Genomic DNA, 15,191 nt, shown 5'->3' with positions numbered 1-15,191 from the left:
GACAATATAGAGAACAAGTCATGCAGACACCATCTTGCATTGCATTGTTCAGAGTGTAACGATTGCGAGGCGCATCTCAATCGGACTACTATCATCGCCCGTTATAAAGATGAGACCACGAGGCTCATTTTGGAGGCCTGCCATATTAAAAAGATAGGTAACACCTGTATCAGCAGCCCATCGATAAATGTACTACCTAAGGAACATGTGTATCAGTGACGTGCCTTTTTTCAGTCAGGTTGTGTGGTATCTTTTTCTCATGTTTTTCTTGTGTTTTTACTCGTGCAATTTCATTTATATGCTGCCTTGCCTGTAGCAATAAAGCATTTGGTTGTTAGTCAGTGCTGGTGTTTGTCCTTCTCTTGTCTAGTCTTCTACTGCGCTGTTTTATTCAATTCTTCAAACAAAGAGGGTTCAGCTCAAGTTAAGAACAACGCAGCGAGCTATGGAAAGAAAAGTGATAGGTGTAATGTCAAGACATCGAAAACGGGTGGAGTGGGTGAGGGAACAAACGCAGGTTAATGACATCTTAGTGGAAATCAAGAGGAAGAAATGGGGTTGGGCAGGATTCCAAGAGACTGCAAGTGTAGCACCACAGCTGGAATGGGGCAGGGTTAATTGGAGAGGGTGCAGTCAGGCCGATGATGATGATGATGCCATTTCAAACACGGCTCTGTGATACCGAAATCTGGCGGCCAAAGTAACGTATGCAGGCAGTCTTATGAATTGCCTGAGGCGCTAGTACTACAGAGATAACTGCACTGGTGCCCAGCAACAAAATCGGTAAAGGAACAGCTCAATAAATCAGAGTGGTGACAGCTTTAATTTCCCAGCTTGAAAAGCAACAGGAAGCCCCTTTTACTAATCACTTGTTGCGGGGTGGCCCAGCAGCCGAGATGTCTTCGATGAGGCCCAGCAGTGCCTGGCGGCTCTTCTTGTTCAGGTGGCTGATGCAGGTCACCAGGCCCACCAGCTGCTTGGTCGAGTAGTCCTGCACAGACGACGACAGCACAGCTCAGCTGCATGCATCTCCATTAAGTGCCCCACTGCATGCAAAGTCAGCAGCTGTGCTGCTTCCGGGAGCCAAGTGCAACTTGACAGTGTCCTCGCCCTTGGCGCTTTTGAGTACGCCCAAAACAAGTCTCAAAACCCTGTCCCCCCCCCCCACAGATGATGACAACATTCTGCTTCATCACTCTCTCAAAAGACCGACTTGGCTCCTCCTGTGGCACACCCCGTGGTTACAGTGAAGACAGTGAGCAAGCAGAACTTTTTGCTGGGCTCGTTGGTTCATTGTGATATGGGTGAAAACAGCGCGAAAGAAGCCCGAAGGCGAAACGAAGAAGGGACAGGAAAGGGCGCTGAACTGGCAACTGAATTTTTATTGAGCGAAAGTCGGACAATGTATAGGAAGGCAGTGGCAAAGATAGTCAGATGAAGTCAACGTCACATGGTGTAAAGAGCCATAAAAGCGAAAGAAACATAACAGGGTGAACAAGCTAAAAGTCAACTGAATCAAAAGTGACGAGGTCCAGGTGAACAAAGATGGTGTTGTGGAGGAACAGGCCGGACACAGTCGACCAGACACTGCAGGAATGCTTGTGGCTGGGCTGCACTGATAGTAGACGCAGGGAACAACCAAACAACAGCTCTCCTGCAGAGCACTGTGGGTCTGCTCGGAGAACAGCCCGGGAACCCAGGAGCACAGTTGGGATGGGTAGCTAGGGCGGCTGTCCCATTGTCTTGTGGTCATGAGTATATTGAACAGACAGGGAGATGTGTAAATAGTAGGTTAAAAGAACATGACAACAATGTTAATGAGGGCAAAAGAGAACTTCTTGCTGGGCTGGTAGGTAATCCAGTGTAAAGTAAAGGCGCCCGGGTCCCGTTCTCGTCTTGTGTGTGTGTGTGCGGTGTTTGGTGGCTTTACTTTACAATTTAATGAGAGCAAATTGGGCCACCGAAGTCAGCACTGTTGCCACTGCAAGACCCATTCTAAAAAAACGGGGCCGTCCAAAGCTGTGCGTGCTCCTATTTGGAAGGAGCTAAATTATCAACCGCCCCAATGACAAGCATGTTAGAGAGAACACTTAACGTGCAGGCAACAATGGTATGAGCGTGGCATCAGTCGCACTATAAGCAAAAGGCTGAGCTGTATCAGCTGACTTGGTCACTCTTTCCCATTTCATGCTGCGCTTCACGTATTTATATTGTGACATACTTGCCGACGAAGGGGGCTTCAATTACAAGAGCGAAGACACACAAGGCCAAGCAAGCTGGGGCAGCAAAAGCGACAGATTCCACACGGCGTGAGCCCTACTTCGTCGTCGTCAGCAGCTATGCGCCACCTGGCAATGCTAGGCGGCAATATGTGGCAACGGCAAGGAATAAACAGTTGACAGTGCTCGTGTCGTTCTGTGTTCCTTCTTTTGTCCTGTCTTGTTATGCGCTGCTCTATTATTACACGCTGCATTTGGACAGCCTCTGCAGGTGGCGAGACAGTGTGCCATCAGAACAACAACCCAACGTGTTCCCTTGTCGATGACACATGTAATTCTCAGATATTTTTAGCAAAATTTGACAGAGCACTTCAAGACTTACTTAATGACGAGCGTGTGTGCAAAGTTTTTAGGTACGTGAACAATTTTTTAGTACCTTTAGAGCTTTTACCTAATGACACTCTGCCCGCTGCAGTAGACGATGTTTTGACTGCTTTTAAAGCACTTCTTCATGCACACTCAATTTCACTCATGAACTCCCTAGCAATCATTCTATCAGGTTCCCCGAACTGCAACTAACATTCCTCGACGAGAGCCATTTACGCTGGATGTTCTTGCCTAGAAGCAAGAAAGCGTTGTTACCTTTCGGTTCTGCGCACTCTAAGATTGTAAAGAGAGGGAGATTGTGATGGACTGTTTCCACAATGCACTCGAACAAAGCTGTCACCATGCTATCAAGAGCAGCCTTGACAATCAATGCAAAGGTTTGGAAGTTGCGGGGTTCCCTAAACCCCATCTAAAGCAGTGGCTGAATCGCTGCTTCATAACCTTAAGAAAGGACGCACAAAGTGGGCTGACATTGGGGCAACTGAACGCAAGAAATTCGAGGTCATGCCGTATGTGCATAAAGTGAGCCATAACATCAGAAAAGTGGCGGCCAAGCAGGGAGTGAGTGTGGTGTTTTCTGCTCCTTGCAAGCTGTCGGGACTGTGCTCGCACATTTCTCGAGGCAGGGGAAGGAACCACGTTTGCACAACGCAGCACAAGAACCGGCCCACGGTGTGTGTCGCCCAGGTGGTGTTCCCCCTCACATGCGAGAGAGCATACAGAGGCCAAACTGGTCGGGGTATTACTGACTGGCTGCGTGACTCCTCCCTGGGCGGTGCAAACTTGCCTCGCCATTGCAGTGAATGTGGCCGTTATCCTTTGCAGCTCAGCAGTGTCACAATTCTTGGCAGAGGCAAGGGAAAACAAGAGCAAGAAATCTTGGAAGCAGACCAGATCCGTTTGTCAGGCCATGACTGCATTAGCACAACCTCGGTGTGCTTACTCGAGAAAGAATTTGCCCTTTTTAGGTCAATCACGGTAGATGAGATTGGTGTTGTGCATGCTCTGCTGGCCTTGTTGGGACTACGAGGGGCGTTCAATAAAGATTTCCCCTGACTCACTTTCATTTATTGTGGGACGCTGAAACTCCGCATGTGTAATGACTTAACTTACTATAGGGCAGATGCCAATGTGCAACTCTGAACTAATAACTGTCTTTCTTTTAGAGGTGCTGAAGTGGTGTGAGGTGTGATAATGGATGCATTAGAATACAGAACAGTCATCAAGTACCTGTACTTGAAAGGCCGGATTCCAAGGAGACGTTCAATGAGATAAAAATAGGTTTATGGGGAGGATTCTCCATCATTTGATGTAGTGAAGAACTGCTACCGTCAATTCAAATGTATTCGGACTTGGGTGAAAACGGCTCCAATTGCAGGGCGACCCCACTCCGCTATCGATGAACACAGCATCCAGGAAATGGAGGCCGCAATTTTGGAAAACCGCCGCGTCACCATTCGAGACCTAGGCTAAAATGTCAAGATTAGAGTGGGGTTCATGGAAAAAATCATTCAGGACTATCTTCATATGCATAAGGTATCCGCTCACTGGGTTCCCCAGCTGCTCACACCTTTCCAAAAGCAGGAACGAGTAGAATGCTCTCAGGCTCTTTTGACCACGTGCCGTGGAAGCCAGGAGGACTTTTTCAACAGACAGATCACACAGCATTAAAGCTGGGTCCATCCCTCTGATCCGGAGACTAAAGTCCAGTCGATGCAATGGAAGCACTTGGACTCACCGCCTCCAAAGGAGGCACGCGCCCAGCCCTCGGCGGGCAAGGTCTTTTGAGACCAGCGGGAGTAGTCTTGATGGACTCCCTAGAAAAGGGTGCCACGATTACTGGGGCTTCACTGCTGCGGAAAGGCCATCGAGAGCAAGAGACGTGGTATGCAAGACAATGCCCCAGTTCACAACTCACATGCTGCCCAGATGGAGGCACGCTGCTGCGGCTTTGAAATTCTGCCGCCTCCCACCCGACCTCGCACCATCGGACTTCCACCCCTTTCCAACAATGAAATAATATTTGAAGGACAAGCATTTTCCAGATGAGGAGACTCAAGCCACAACATGCACCTTTGGAGTTTGCAGTTGCATAAAAAGATGGGAGAAGTGTGTGTCCCTGGGTGGCAGAGAAGGACTAATGAATCTGCAAAGTTTCATTGCTCTCCGCCCACAGGAAGTGGGTCAGGGGAAATCTTTAATGAACGCCCCTCGTATGTATTTTCTAACAAACTTCCGTTGACAGTCCAGTCATTGTGGCGTGTACATGCCTTCTCTTGTCCCTCGTCTTTTGTGACTGGCTTTTTTTACCATTTAGCTCAAAAATCCAACCAGACGGATTTCTATCGAAGATGTTTTCGTTCTAATGAAAATCTGTCTGTCATGACAATGTACAAGTATTTTGATGTTCTATACAAAAATAATATTTCCTCAAAATCACCATATTGATTACATAGCAGCTAAGGCTGGCCGTGTCCTTAACTTCTTAAAACGAAATTTCAGGCCAGCTCCTCCTAAATTAAAAGAACAACTTTACTTTTCCAACTATCCTAGAATACGGATGCTCCACTTGGGACCCTGCAACAAAAACACGCTTCCGAGTTAGAGCGCATCCAAAACCACTCACCACGGTTTGTCTTCTCGAACCATGACTTCACCCAAAGCTCCTCTGACATGACTCAATCTTGGATGGCCGCTCTTACAAGAAAGACGGAAATACATGTGCCTAAAATTATTTCACAAAATTTTTACAGGTAGAACAGGTTTAAAGAAAGAAGCATATATACTGGATTCTGTATACAGGTTGATCGCTCCCTAACGAACAGAAACTTTGCACGATTGGAATTGAGTCCCCTTGATGGTGCTCTGGCTCTTTGTTTGCGCTGTAAACCCTTCTACATCGAGATGCTTTAATTAGGCAAAACATCAAGTTCTTTCTTTTCTTCTTCTTCTCTTGCTTCTCTTGGGGAAGGATGGGAGACTTTTGTCACCTCCTCACAGGGGACACAGGTGCAGTTAATGCTGGGCCAGACTGGGCGAGAAGTGAGCGTCGTGGAGTGAGTGGAAAATGGTGCGCCAAAGTGCAGCCGGAACGAAAGGAAGTGCTGCTGAGCGATCACACCACAAGCCATAGTCGGAGGGAACGGGGGTAGAGCTCGCTGTCAACCTGCTGTGCGGAAGAGAGCTGGAGAGTCAACGCGAAAGGGCGCTGTTGTCGGCACCCTTCATGTGACGGATGTCGGTTGCAAATTCGGATGTGCAAGCGAGATGGTCAAGTTCACGGGACATGCATTCTGATGAGTTGGTCCAGGGGCTTGTGAACGTGCATCCTTCCGGAAAATGTCGAAAGTGGCCGGGTGGACGGCACTCTGAGCAGGAAGTCGCTTCAAGGCTGCCACTTGGGCTCCGACAGCCACACTAGAGGCCAATCCAGTAGGGGCATAAACGGGTGGAGCAGCTCTGCGTACGAAGAGGCGGGAAACATTCATCAGCCCCAGGAATTGGCCTAACTGGCACAGGCTGGGGATAATCTTGGATGGGACGGAAGAGGGCGGATACCATGCAATGATATATGATGTCCCAAGAAGAACCCGAGCTCAGAGGCGCCGAAGACACACTTGATTGCATTCAGGACCAGGCCATACTGCTGTAAGCGTTGGAAGGGGTCGCGTAAATGGCCCTCACTGATGTATGCCAACATCGATGGGAGGCCTCACGTGACCTCACAATGATCCCCTGGAAGGCCGAGCTGCAGAGCCCAAAAAGGCACCTGCATGTACTCAAACAGATCAAAGGGTATCGTGGCAATGGTCTTAAGTATGTCGGCAGGATTGATGGGTATATGATGGTACACATTAATGCAGTCCACTTTGCTAAAGATGGTGCAGCCGTCTAGGCGTGACATAAAGTCCCAGATGTGAGACAGCAGATGGCTGTTGCAAACAGTCTTGGTGATCAATGCTCCATGGTGGCCACATGGACTTGAGTCACCGGGATGCCGCTTGGGCACAAGATGCAGCGGGGAAGCCCATGCGCTGGAAGATAGTGCTGAGCTCCAGCATACAGTCGAACTACCGTTTAGCGGTCCCCAAACAGGCAGCGTGGACGAGCGGCGACTGGTGGGTCACAGGTGATGATGTGATGGGTCGCTTAGGCGGCTGAGTGCAGGGCTTGGTTAACTCCGGCGAGAAAGGTGTCAGCGTGCGGATGCCGATGGGAGCATGGTCAGATGACAGATCGACAGACGAGTCAAACCATCAGTCAAGCAATGACGCTGACGGCCAAGCCGAAGTAGGAGAGGAAATCTGAGGTGGACCCCATCAGCAATGTCGAGGACCCACCGGAAAGTCTGGCAAAGTCCGAAGTCGAGGGTGCGAAGACCTTACGTCGCTACAGACGACTCATTGGCAGCACGAAGCAAGTGTCCCGTTGACTAGGAATGGTCAGCCTTAGTCGGGGGCTGATCTTCGCGCCCGTGTCTGAGAGGAACCGGGCATCAGACAGCTTGTCGGTAATAATAAAAAGGTGGCCACGACGACAAGCGATGTCACATGCAACCGTCAGTGATCCCTGCGGGCGTTTCCCGAACAGGGCACTGAGCATGACGTGAAGGAGAGCGATGGCTGGGACGAGGCAAATGGTGCTCCCTGGGCAGGGGTGAGCCCATCGAGGCGGGTCTCAAGGTGCGACATCGCCATGTCACGAACACCTCACAAACACGATCAGTGAGCTCCGCCAGGTGGTGAGCGAGGAATGGAAGCAACCCGGTGGGGAGGTCCCCCCCGAGGAGAAGCTGCCGCTGCATCCGGCCTGGAGATAAGGGGTGCATCTCCCGTCGGTTTGGAGCGAAGATCTGCGCAGGCCACATCGGGAGGAGACAGCCCGGTAATAGCGCACCGTGGTGCGATGAAGGCTCAACTGCGCCCTGATCTGCAAAAACCATGCTTGCAGGTTCTGAGGCCAGAAGGGAGGGAGGCGAAGCGAGGCGGGTGCAAGTCCCGCTCTGTGGAGGAGCCGCCCACGGTGTCTGTCCTAAGTCGCCAGGCCTTAGAAGCAAAGGAACGAGCAGCTGACTGAGATCTCGGCAAGAATAGCACTGCCTGCAGTAGCTACACGTGCCACAGTCCCTCTTGATTATTTTTCTCGCGCAGGCATGCTATGGCCGTGCTCTAGGCCTAGCCAAAGGAGGGCGCTGCAGATGTAAAGAGATGATGAGTGCTAGCAGAAATAAGTACTTGCTGAAAGCAGCATACCCCGGTTACGCAAGAAAAAGCCACGCTTGCATAACCAGCGTGAAGTCACCCTGTGGCCTAACACTTGCAGCCCACATCTCTCTCTCTCACCACCACCATGCACCTCAATTGAGGTGTTCACTGAACCAGGGAGCCAGTCCTTTCCTCAAAATAACTGGAGCCTAGAGTGTTGCCAACGCCAATGAACACAATGAACGCCCATATGGGCTTCAGTGCCGCATTTCTGCCCCAACATTGTCAACGCACCACAGCCACGGGGGCAGTTAAGCGCCTTTCCTTTGCTTTCGAGGCTCTCGCTCTGCATCAGTTTCGGCTGCCCCTTTATCCACTCCCTATCGATTGCTAAATCCACGGTAGGCAATGTTGATCGGATGATCAGACTCGGCCCGATGTCTGCGAGGGACGTTGGTTCCGGCCGACTTGCTGCGTCCATAGCGAGACAATGGAGAGGCGGCGGCTGCTGCTAGTCGCGTGGTGTGCTACTTACGCAGCTCTGCTCCCCCTGTTCAAGGTGCAGACAGAGTGAAATTGGAGCCATACCTTGGAGCGAGCAAGGATCCAGTCGCGCAGCTGGCGCTCGGTGAGGTAGTAGGCCTTGACGTACGCATCCACCAGCTCCCGGTCCGGCGGGGCCGGGCGCTGGGCGCGCAGCTTCTCCACTTTGCTCACAAACTGCTGGTGGTCCAGCTGCATCTGGGCACGGCCCTCGGGGGTGCACCGCTTGGCCTGCGAGAAGCTGCACACAGGGACCATCAAAACATCATCATCATCATCAGCCTGACTGTGCCCACTGCAGGGCAAAGGTCTCTCCAACTGACCCTGTCCTTCGCCAGTTGTGGCCACCGTAGTATTCCAGCAAATTTCTCAATCCCATCCGGCCACCTAATTTTCTAGCCACCCGCTAAGCAGTTCCTCTTGATTGATTGAGTGCCCAGTTTTAGCAGTTTTATTCTGCGTAAAAACTGTCTTGATATGCATCCTAAAGCATTTGAAACTGGCTTCAAAGGAGCACAAAACAGGATGTGTGAAAATCCCACCCGACAACGCAGCAGGTGATTTCTTGTGCAACAGCACAACGGCACAAGGCCAGAGGACAAGAAGGGACTATACACAGCGCTGAATAGCAACACAAGATTATTCTGGACACCATGCTTATAAAGGCACCAGCGACACTGAAAAACACACAGAACCGTAACAGATACCCCTCCACCCAAGCACGTTTCTGAAACCAAAAGGTTAACATGTGTGTGAAAATTCATGTTCTTTCTGCAAGATAGCGACAGAAGGGGTGCTTACACACCTCTGACCCTACTTCAAGATCTCAGACGCTTCGATAACTTCTCTAGTCAGCTGATCTTTGTGTTTATCAACAATCCTGCTTTTGTCATATAAAGGCTGGAGACCAGGCACTCCGGCTACTCTCCCCGTTCCCAACCATGACGGGATGTCAAGACAGCGCCCCTTAGGTTGCTCCCAGTGAGGCAGAGGTGAAAAAGAGGAGCTTGCGGCGGGAAGGGCTCTCTCTTGCCCCTGGCCCCCTGCTGAGCTGCCCTGAGGGACCCCTCCCTGCCTGCCAACGATGAGCTGCGAAACTTCTACCTCATCCGATAGAACATTCATCCGCATTGTGCTTTACCCCGCGTTAGGGCAATAAACCATTTCCTAGCGTCCTCTGCCGCGGCTGGGACTCTGCGCCGCAGGTTGGGAAAACCTGTCGCGTACGAGTGATGGCACGGAAGCCCGCCTTCCCAGCCGGCTGGACGCAGAGTGACCTCAAATCTTTTCGCTCGCGAACTCGGCAATGGAGCAGTGTACTTTGTTGGAGTGAACGACGTCATCACCCTAACAAAGGATGGCAGCTGATAGGCCTGACTTCCGGTCTTTGTTCATGCTGTCAGAGCTAGCGGCACAGAATCAGGGCTCCCTACTTCATGTGCCTTTGGTGTTCCATGCGAAATAGTCGAGTGCCATCCCTTAACGCATTGGCAGGATAGGCCTGGTACAGGGGGGCTCCACATCGGGCACCTCAGCGCTCCACGGTGCAGACAATGAGGCACTGAGGCCTCCAAGGGCTGCAGTCAACTGACGTGCTTTTGCAGAGTGCAATGCAAGTAATGCAGAGCCTAGCGGGTATTTTGCAAAACAATATGCTAGCCCAGGCCCTGGAACCATGTGTTAAGACAGACTTCCCTACCTACACGGGGTACCATGACAGAACGGGGGCAAATGAGTACCTCGACCGTCTGCTGCATTATCAGCGACAAGAATTGAAGATGCCAAAATGCTCGTGTGTGTTGTGCCTGTTTCTGTGACGGAGCAAGTGGATCGCTAGTACTGACTCGCTGGCAACCGAGCGAGACAATGAAGGAGTTTAGCGCAAGCTTTTGCCCCAAATTCCTTCCCACGAACTATGAGCGGCGGTTGAGGAGAGCTCTGCACCCAGCAACCGACGAGTCTTTGTTAGAGTACGTCCAAGCGATGGACGCACTGTATCGCCTTGCTGACTCTCGCGACACAAGCACGGAGAAAGTTGGGCGTGTCACAAGAAAACGCACTGTAGTGTTCGGCTTCTTTGTTTGGCGGGCCCGGGAGAGCGCCGCAGAGAGTCCGGAGGCTGCTGTGGTCTCAGACGAACTATCTTTTAATAACATCTACAAAAGCATTTTATACACAAGACACTGGCGCCACGGTACGGACAAAGTGAAAGCGAAACTGAAACACGGTACGGACAAAGCGAAACCGAAACTCAGACGATACAACATATTCCCTCCCTTAGAAAAACATGTAATGCGTTAGTCAGTGGGTAGCTGATTATTTACGATAATTGTACATGGAGTTGATATAGTGCACACTTAAGGAAACGAGAAACAGAAGCATAGTTCACAACCACAGTATGACAGTCACACAGGTGAAATGAAGAGTAGTCGAAAGTCACATGAAGTGAACAGAGAAATAGCGCACACACATCACACACACTGGAACACTGAAGCACCTAGTTGCCTTGGTGTTTTCAGTCACAGAACGACTTCTATGAAGGATAGCCGTAGCGATCCGGTGGCTGTCTAGCTCTTGTAGGCTGAATGCGCCTTCCCGTAGTCGCGCCTTGGTATGAACTATTCCTGGGTGCGCCTCATGAGCCGTAGCTATTAGCTGAGGTGTCAGCGAGAGAGGAACAACCACTCGTTCTCCACGCATTATCAAGTCGCTGACCACGGAAAGTTCTTCGCGGACAGTGAAGTAGGGCTGCAGTTCGCTTGAAATGAACTTACGGAAAGGCCAAGTCGACTCAACATAGACCTTGACGTCTTTCAAAATAGAGTCCTCGCTAAGAGCCTTGTTGAACTGCTCTTTTGTGAGGCAAAGGGGTGTAATGAGATTTAATATAATCTCCTCCTCAACGGAAACATCTTCATGTGAAACAGAGGCAGGAAGACGAGAAAGGGCATCCGCAACGGCGTTCTCTGATCCCTTACGGTACTCTACTGTGTAATTGTAGCGGAGAAGGCGTTCAGACCACCGTGCAATGCGAAGAGGCCGCCTGCCCGTTCCCTGGGAGGACAGGAGGGAAACTAAGGCTTGATGGTCCGTGCGGAGTGTGAAAGGACGACCCCACATATGCCAGTGCTCGCAGGCCCAAATGCATGCAAGTGCCTCACGCTCTCCAACCGCATACTTCCTTTCCGCCGGAGACAGCGTACGAGATGCAAATGCAATTGTACGTAGCTTGTGCCCGTCCAGTTGCTGGAGAACAGCGCCAAGTCCGCAGTCAGATGCGTCCGTGGAAACAGTCACAGGAAGAGTCTCGTCAAACATTTGAAGCACCCGGCCGGATTGAAGCAAGGACGTGATACTTCGGAAACTAGCGTCTGCAGCGGCAGTCCGACTGAAAGGTTGGTTCTTGCGAAGGAGGACTCGCATTGGTTCAACGATGTCCGCGAGACTCGGGAGAAACTTCGCGTAGTATTCGACTAAGCCAAGGAAAGAGCGGAGTGCAGTTGCATCAGTGAGGGCAGGAGTGTTAATTATTGAATTCACTTTTTCCGGCATTGACGAGATACCCTGGGCGGTGACCTTGTGACCCAAGAAGGACACCTCTTGTACGCAAAAAGTGCATTTGTCATTTAGTTTGAGTCCTGCATTCTTGATGCGCTGAAGAACAGTCGTCAGGTTGGTCAGGTGCTCCCGCTCATTCCTGCCGAACACGATGATGTCATCGATATAGAAAAGGACACCTGAACACCCCTTAAGAATTCGCGACATCATTTGCTGAAAAACGGCAGGGGCCGACGCCAATCCAAAGCAGACTCGTTTGAAGCGGAAAAGCCCTTCATGGGTTATGAAGGCGGTTAAGTCACGGCTGTCAGGGTGAAGCGGTACCTGATGGTAGGCTGATGTCAAGTCCAACTTCGAGAAGTGGGTTGCTCCTACGAGACTGTGCAGGAGCTCTTCTGTGTGGGGAAGGGGAAAGCTGTCCGTGACGACGGCTTTGTTGGGTTCTCTCAGATCCACACATAAACGGATGCTACCGTCTTCTTTTCGTACCACGACAATGGGAGATACCCACTCAGAAGCGTTGATACGCTCGATAACGTCAAGTTGTTCCAAACGGTGCAGTTCCTCCGTTACCTGAGGTCTAAGTGTGAACGGTAGTCGACGGAGCTTCGATGTTACAGGTGGAATGTTGGATCTAACTTTGACGCGATGAATGAACCCTTTGGCCATGCCAAGGCCTTTGTCAAAAATGGTTCCGAACTCGGCAGACAGACATTCCGGAAGGTGTTTATTCTGCTCATTTCCTCCGATGGCAGAAGTTGTTGAAGTCTGAAGACAACTCAGAGAGGAACCGTCAATGTGCAGGTCCAACGCTTTTATGGCGTCAACACCAAGGAGAGACGTGCCTTGTAATACAACATAGAAAAGAATAGAGGCAGAGCGGTCCTTGTATTTGACTTCTGAGTAAAAGCAACCACGCACTGGAATGGGCTGTTGCGAATAATCGAGCAACTTCACCTTAGGAGAGTAAAGTGTTGACGTTAGTTCGAAATGCTGTGCAAAAATACTGTCGGCTAAGATAGACACAGAGGAGCCAGAGTCACCGAGCAGCTTCAAAGGTGTCTGAGCAATAGAAACATCAACAAGAACACCGGCCCGATGGGGGCTACCCACGGAAAGAATGTGTAAGACTTCAGCCTCATGGGAAGAATTACTGCATGTGACCTCCTGAACAGCTACGGGGCTGCGTTTTCGCCGATTACAGACAGAGCGAAAGTGCTCCAGGCGGCCGCAATGTAAACAACGCTGGTCTTTTGCGGGGCAGCGCGGGTACGAAGCCAGATGCTGAAAAGAACCACAGCGAAAACAAAACGACGTGGAGCCACGCGAAACTTGAGAACCTTTTGGGGGGCGATCAGGAGGGGCCTCTCGACGCTCGGGTGAGAAGGTCGACGATCTTGAGGCCACGAGGAACGTTTCGAACATGCGGTGCCATTGTGGCCATGGAACAGCGGGACGCCCCAGGACGGGAAGGAACGGCGGCGGCGGAGGGATGGCGGCGCTCATGGTGCTGAAGCAGCGAAGGAAGGCTCAGGAACGAATATGAAACCTCGTCGCCATTGTAGTGTTCGGCTTCTTTGTTTGGCGGGCCCGGGAGAGCACCGCAGAGAGTCCGGAGGCTGCTGTGGTCTCAGACGAACTATCTTTTAATAACATCTACAAAAGCATTTTATACACAAGACACTGGCGCCACGGTACGGACAAAGTGAAAGCGAAACTGAAACACGGTACGGACAAAGCGAAACCGAAACTCAGACGATACAACACGCACCAGACTTTCGCGGCCTACCAGAGAGGAGGCAGGTTTAGAGATTTGGATGAGCTAGCTGCTTATGCGAAGCGCATTCTGGGAGAAATCTTCTCTGTGCGAGCATATTGGCCACCACCAGCCACATCGCAGCCACTTGAGCCATGCTCCACGTGGAATGGCAGCTAAGCGCGAAGTCCATCCAGAGCTGAAGTGTCAGCACAATTTGCCAATGAGTGTGTCCCAAGGCGTTGGGAATTGTCTGATCGCACTTTGGACCCATTCAGCCAGGCGTTGTGAACAGCACACGCTGCCGCAGGTCGACACGCAGCCACACGAGTGGCCCCCGCCGTCCGCACCACGAGTTCAAGACAACCGACCGGAACGTGGCAACCAGCGCCCAGCCCATCGGGCCCAGACATTTGTTGCTACTGGTGCAACCAGCTGGGGCACTTCGCCCACGACTGTGGCTGCCTTCCCGCCCATGAGCAAACACGGTCGGAAAACGGCCAGAGCAGCCGGTCGTCGACCTTCTACTCCGCGCGGCATACACAAAGAACCCCAGTTTGCTAGCACCTTTGGCATGTCACGTAGGAAGTTCTGTTGACTTGCCAGCGCTGTTCATTGAGCTAATGATATCTCGAAACAAATGCACCGCATTACTTGATACAGGAGCGAGCGCTTCCTTGTTCGGTGACAAGGTGTTAAACCATCTCTGCGAGAACAAAACCCAACTGAGAGAGTGCGATAGCACTTTTCGCCTCGAGAGCGGCACAACACAATCAAGCAGTGCAGATAGGATAGTGGTTTGCTGGGAAAGACGCGTGCGGCGACAACGCCTCGTTCATCTTCCCTGTTTATCCGTTCCTGTAATTCCTGGATGAGAGTTTCTAACCAAGACAGGCATCGTGATAGACACAAGCAGCAGAGGCTTGTCAAGAGCCTGTTGAGAGCGCACGACAGGCTCCTTGAAGCTTTTCGTGACAGCGCCTGTGGCAGCCCAGTCAATTCAGGCTCCGAACGCGACATGAGCGGGTGGAGACCATGAACAATCACTCGTGCCGGCCCGAGAACCAGGATGCGAGCGGACAATCGCCGCTGAGAGAGAAGCCACAGAGAAGGCTGTAGAAAGCTGCTGCCAAGCAGGGAAGAGCAGTGCACACCTTGTTGTGGGAAGTGCACAGCATACTGGAGAGGGAGAACACAATTCACGGATCATCCTGGCATCACTACACTAGCAAGGCACAGAATAGACACTGCCTTGGAAGTGCAATCCTAGACCAAATAGCTTGGCTAAGAGAAAAGCACTAGACGGCGGCTAAGACGAACTTATTGACACCGGCATTGTTGGGGGGTCTAACAACCCATGGGGCTTTCCGGTAGTCTTAGGTCCAAGGAAAGACGATATGTATCGACTTTGCATGGACTACTGCAGACAGAATGAGGTTACGAGAAAGGACGCGTACCCTCTACCAACCATTTCTTCTCTAGTGTCCAACCTAGGCGGGGCGAAGTACTTTACAAGGCTTGATG

At 51.3% G+C, this 15,191-nt stretch overlaps 1 protein-coding gene across 3 annotated transcripts in view; it reads right to left on the bottom strand.

The window, feature by feature from the left end:
• Window positions 1–804: 804 nt before the first annotated feature.
• LOC149345465 (syndetin-like) overlaps window positions 805–15,191 on the bottom strand; it is a 194,532-nt gene continuing 180,145 nt past the window's right edge. For all 3 annotated transcript variants that reach the window (XM_089546659.1, XM_089546660.1, XM_089546661.1), the window contains 2 exons: window positions 8,399–8,594; window positions 805–991 (listed from right to left, as the gene is read on the bottom strand). In XM_089546659.1, the coding sequence (XP_089402785.1) occupies window positions 866–991; window positions 8,399–8,594 (322 nt within the window). In that variant the 3' untranslated portion in view covers window positions 805–865. The remainder of the gene's footprint in view (window positions 992–8,398; window positions 8,595–15,191) is intronic.

The sequence above is a fragment of the Amblyomma mixtum genome, chromosome 5, assembly GCF_055824585.1.
Source record: "Amblyomma mixtum isolate Tamu chromosome 5, ASM5582458v1, whole genome shotgun sequence".
NCBI lineage: Eukaryota > Metazoa > Arthropoda > Arachnida > Ixodida > Ixodidae > Amblyomma > Amblyomma mixtum.
This window is presented reverse-complemented; position numbering and strand designations above follow the sequence as displayed.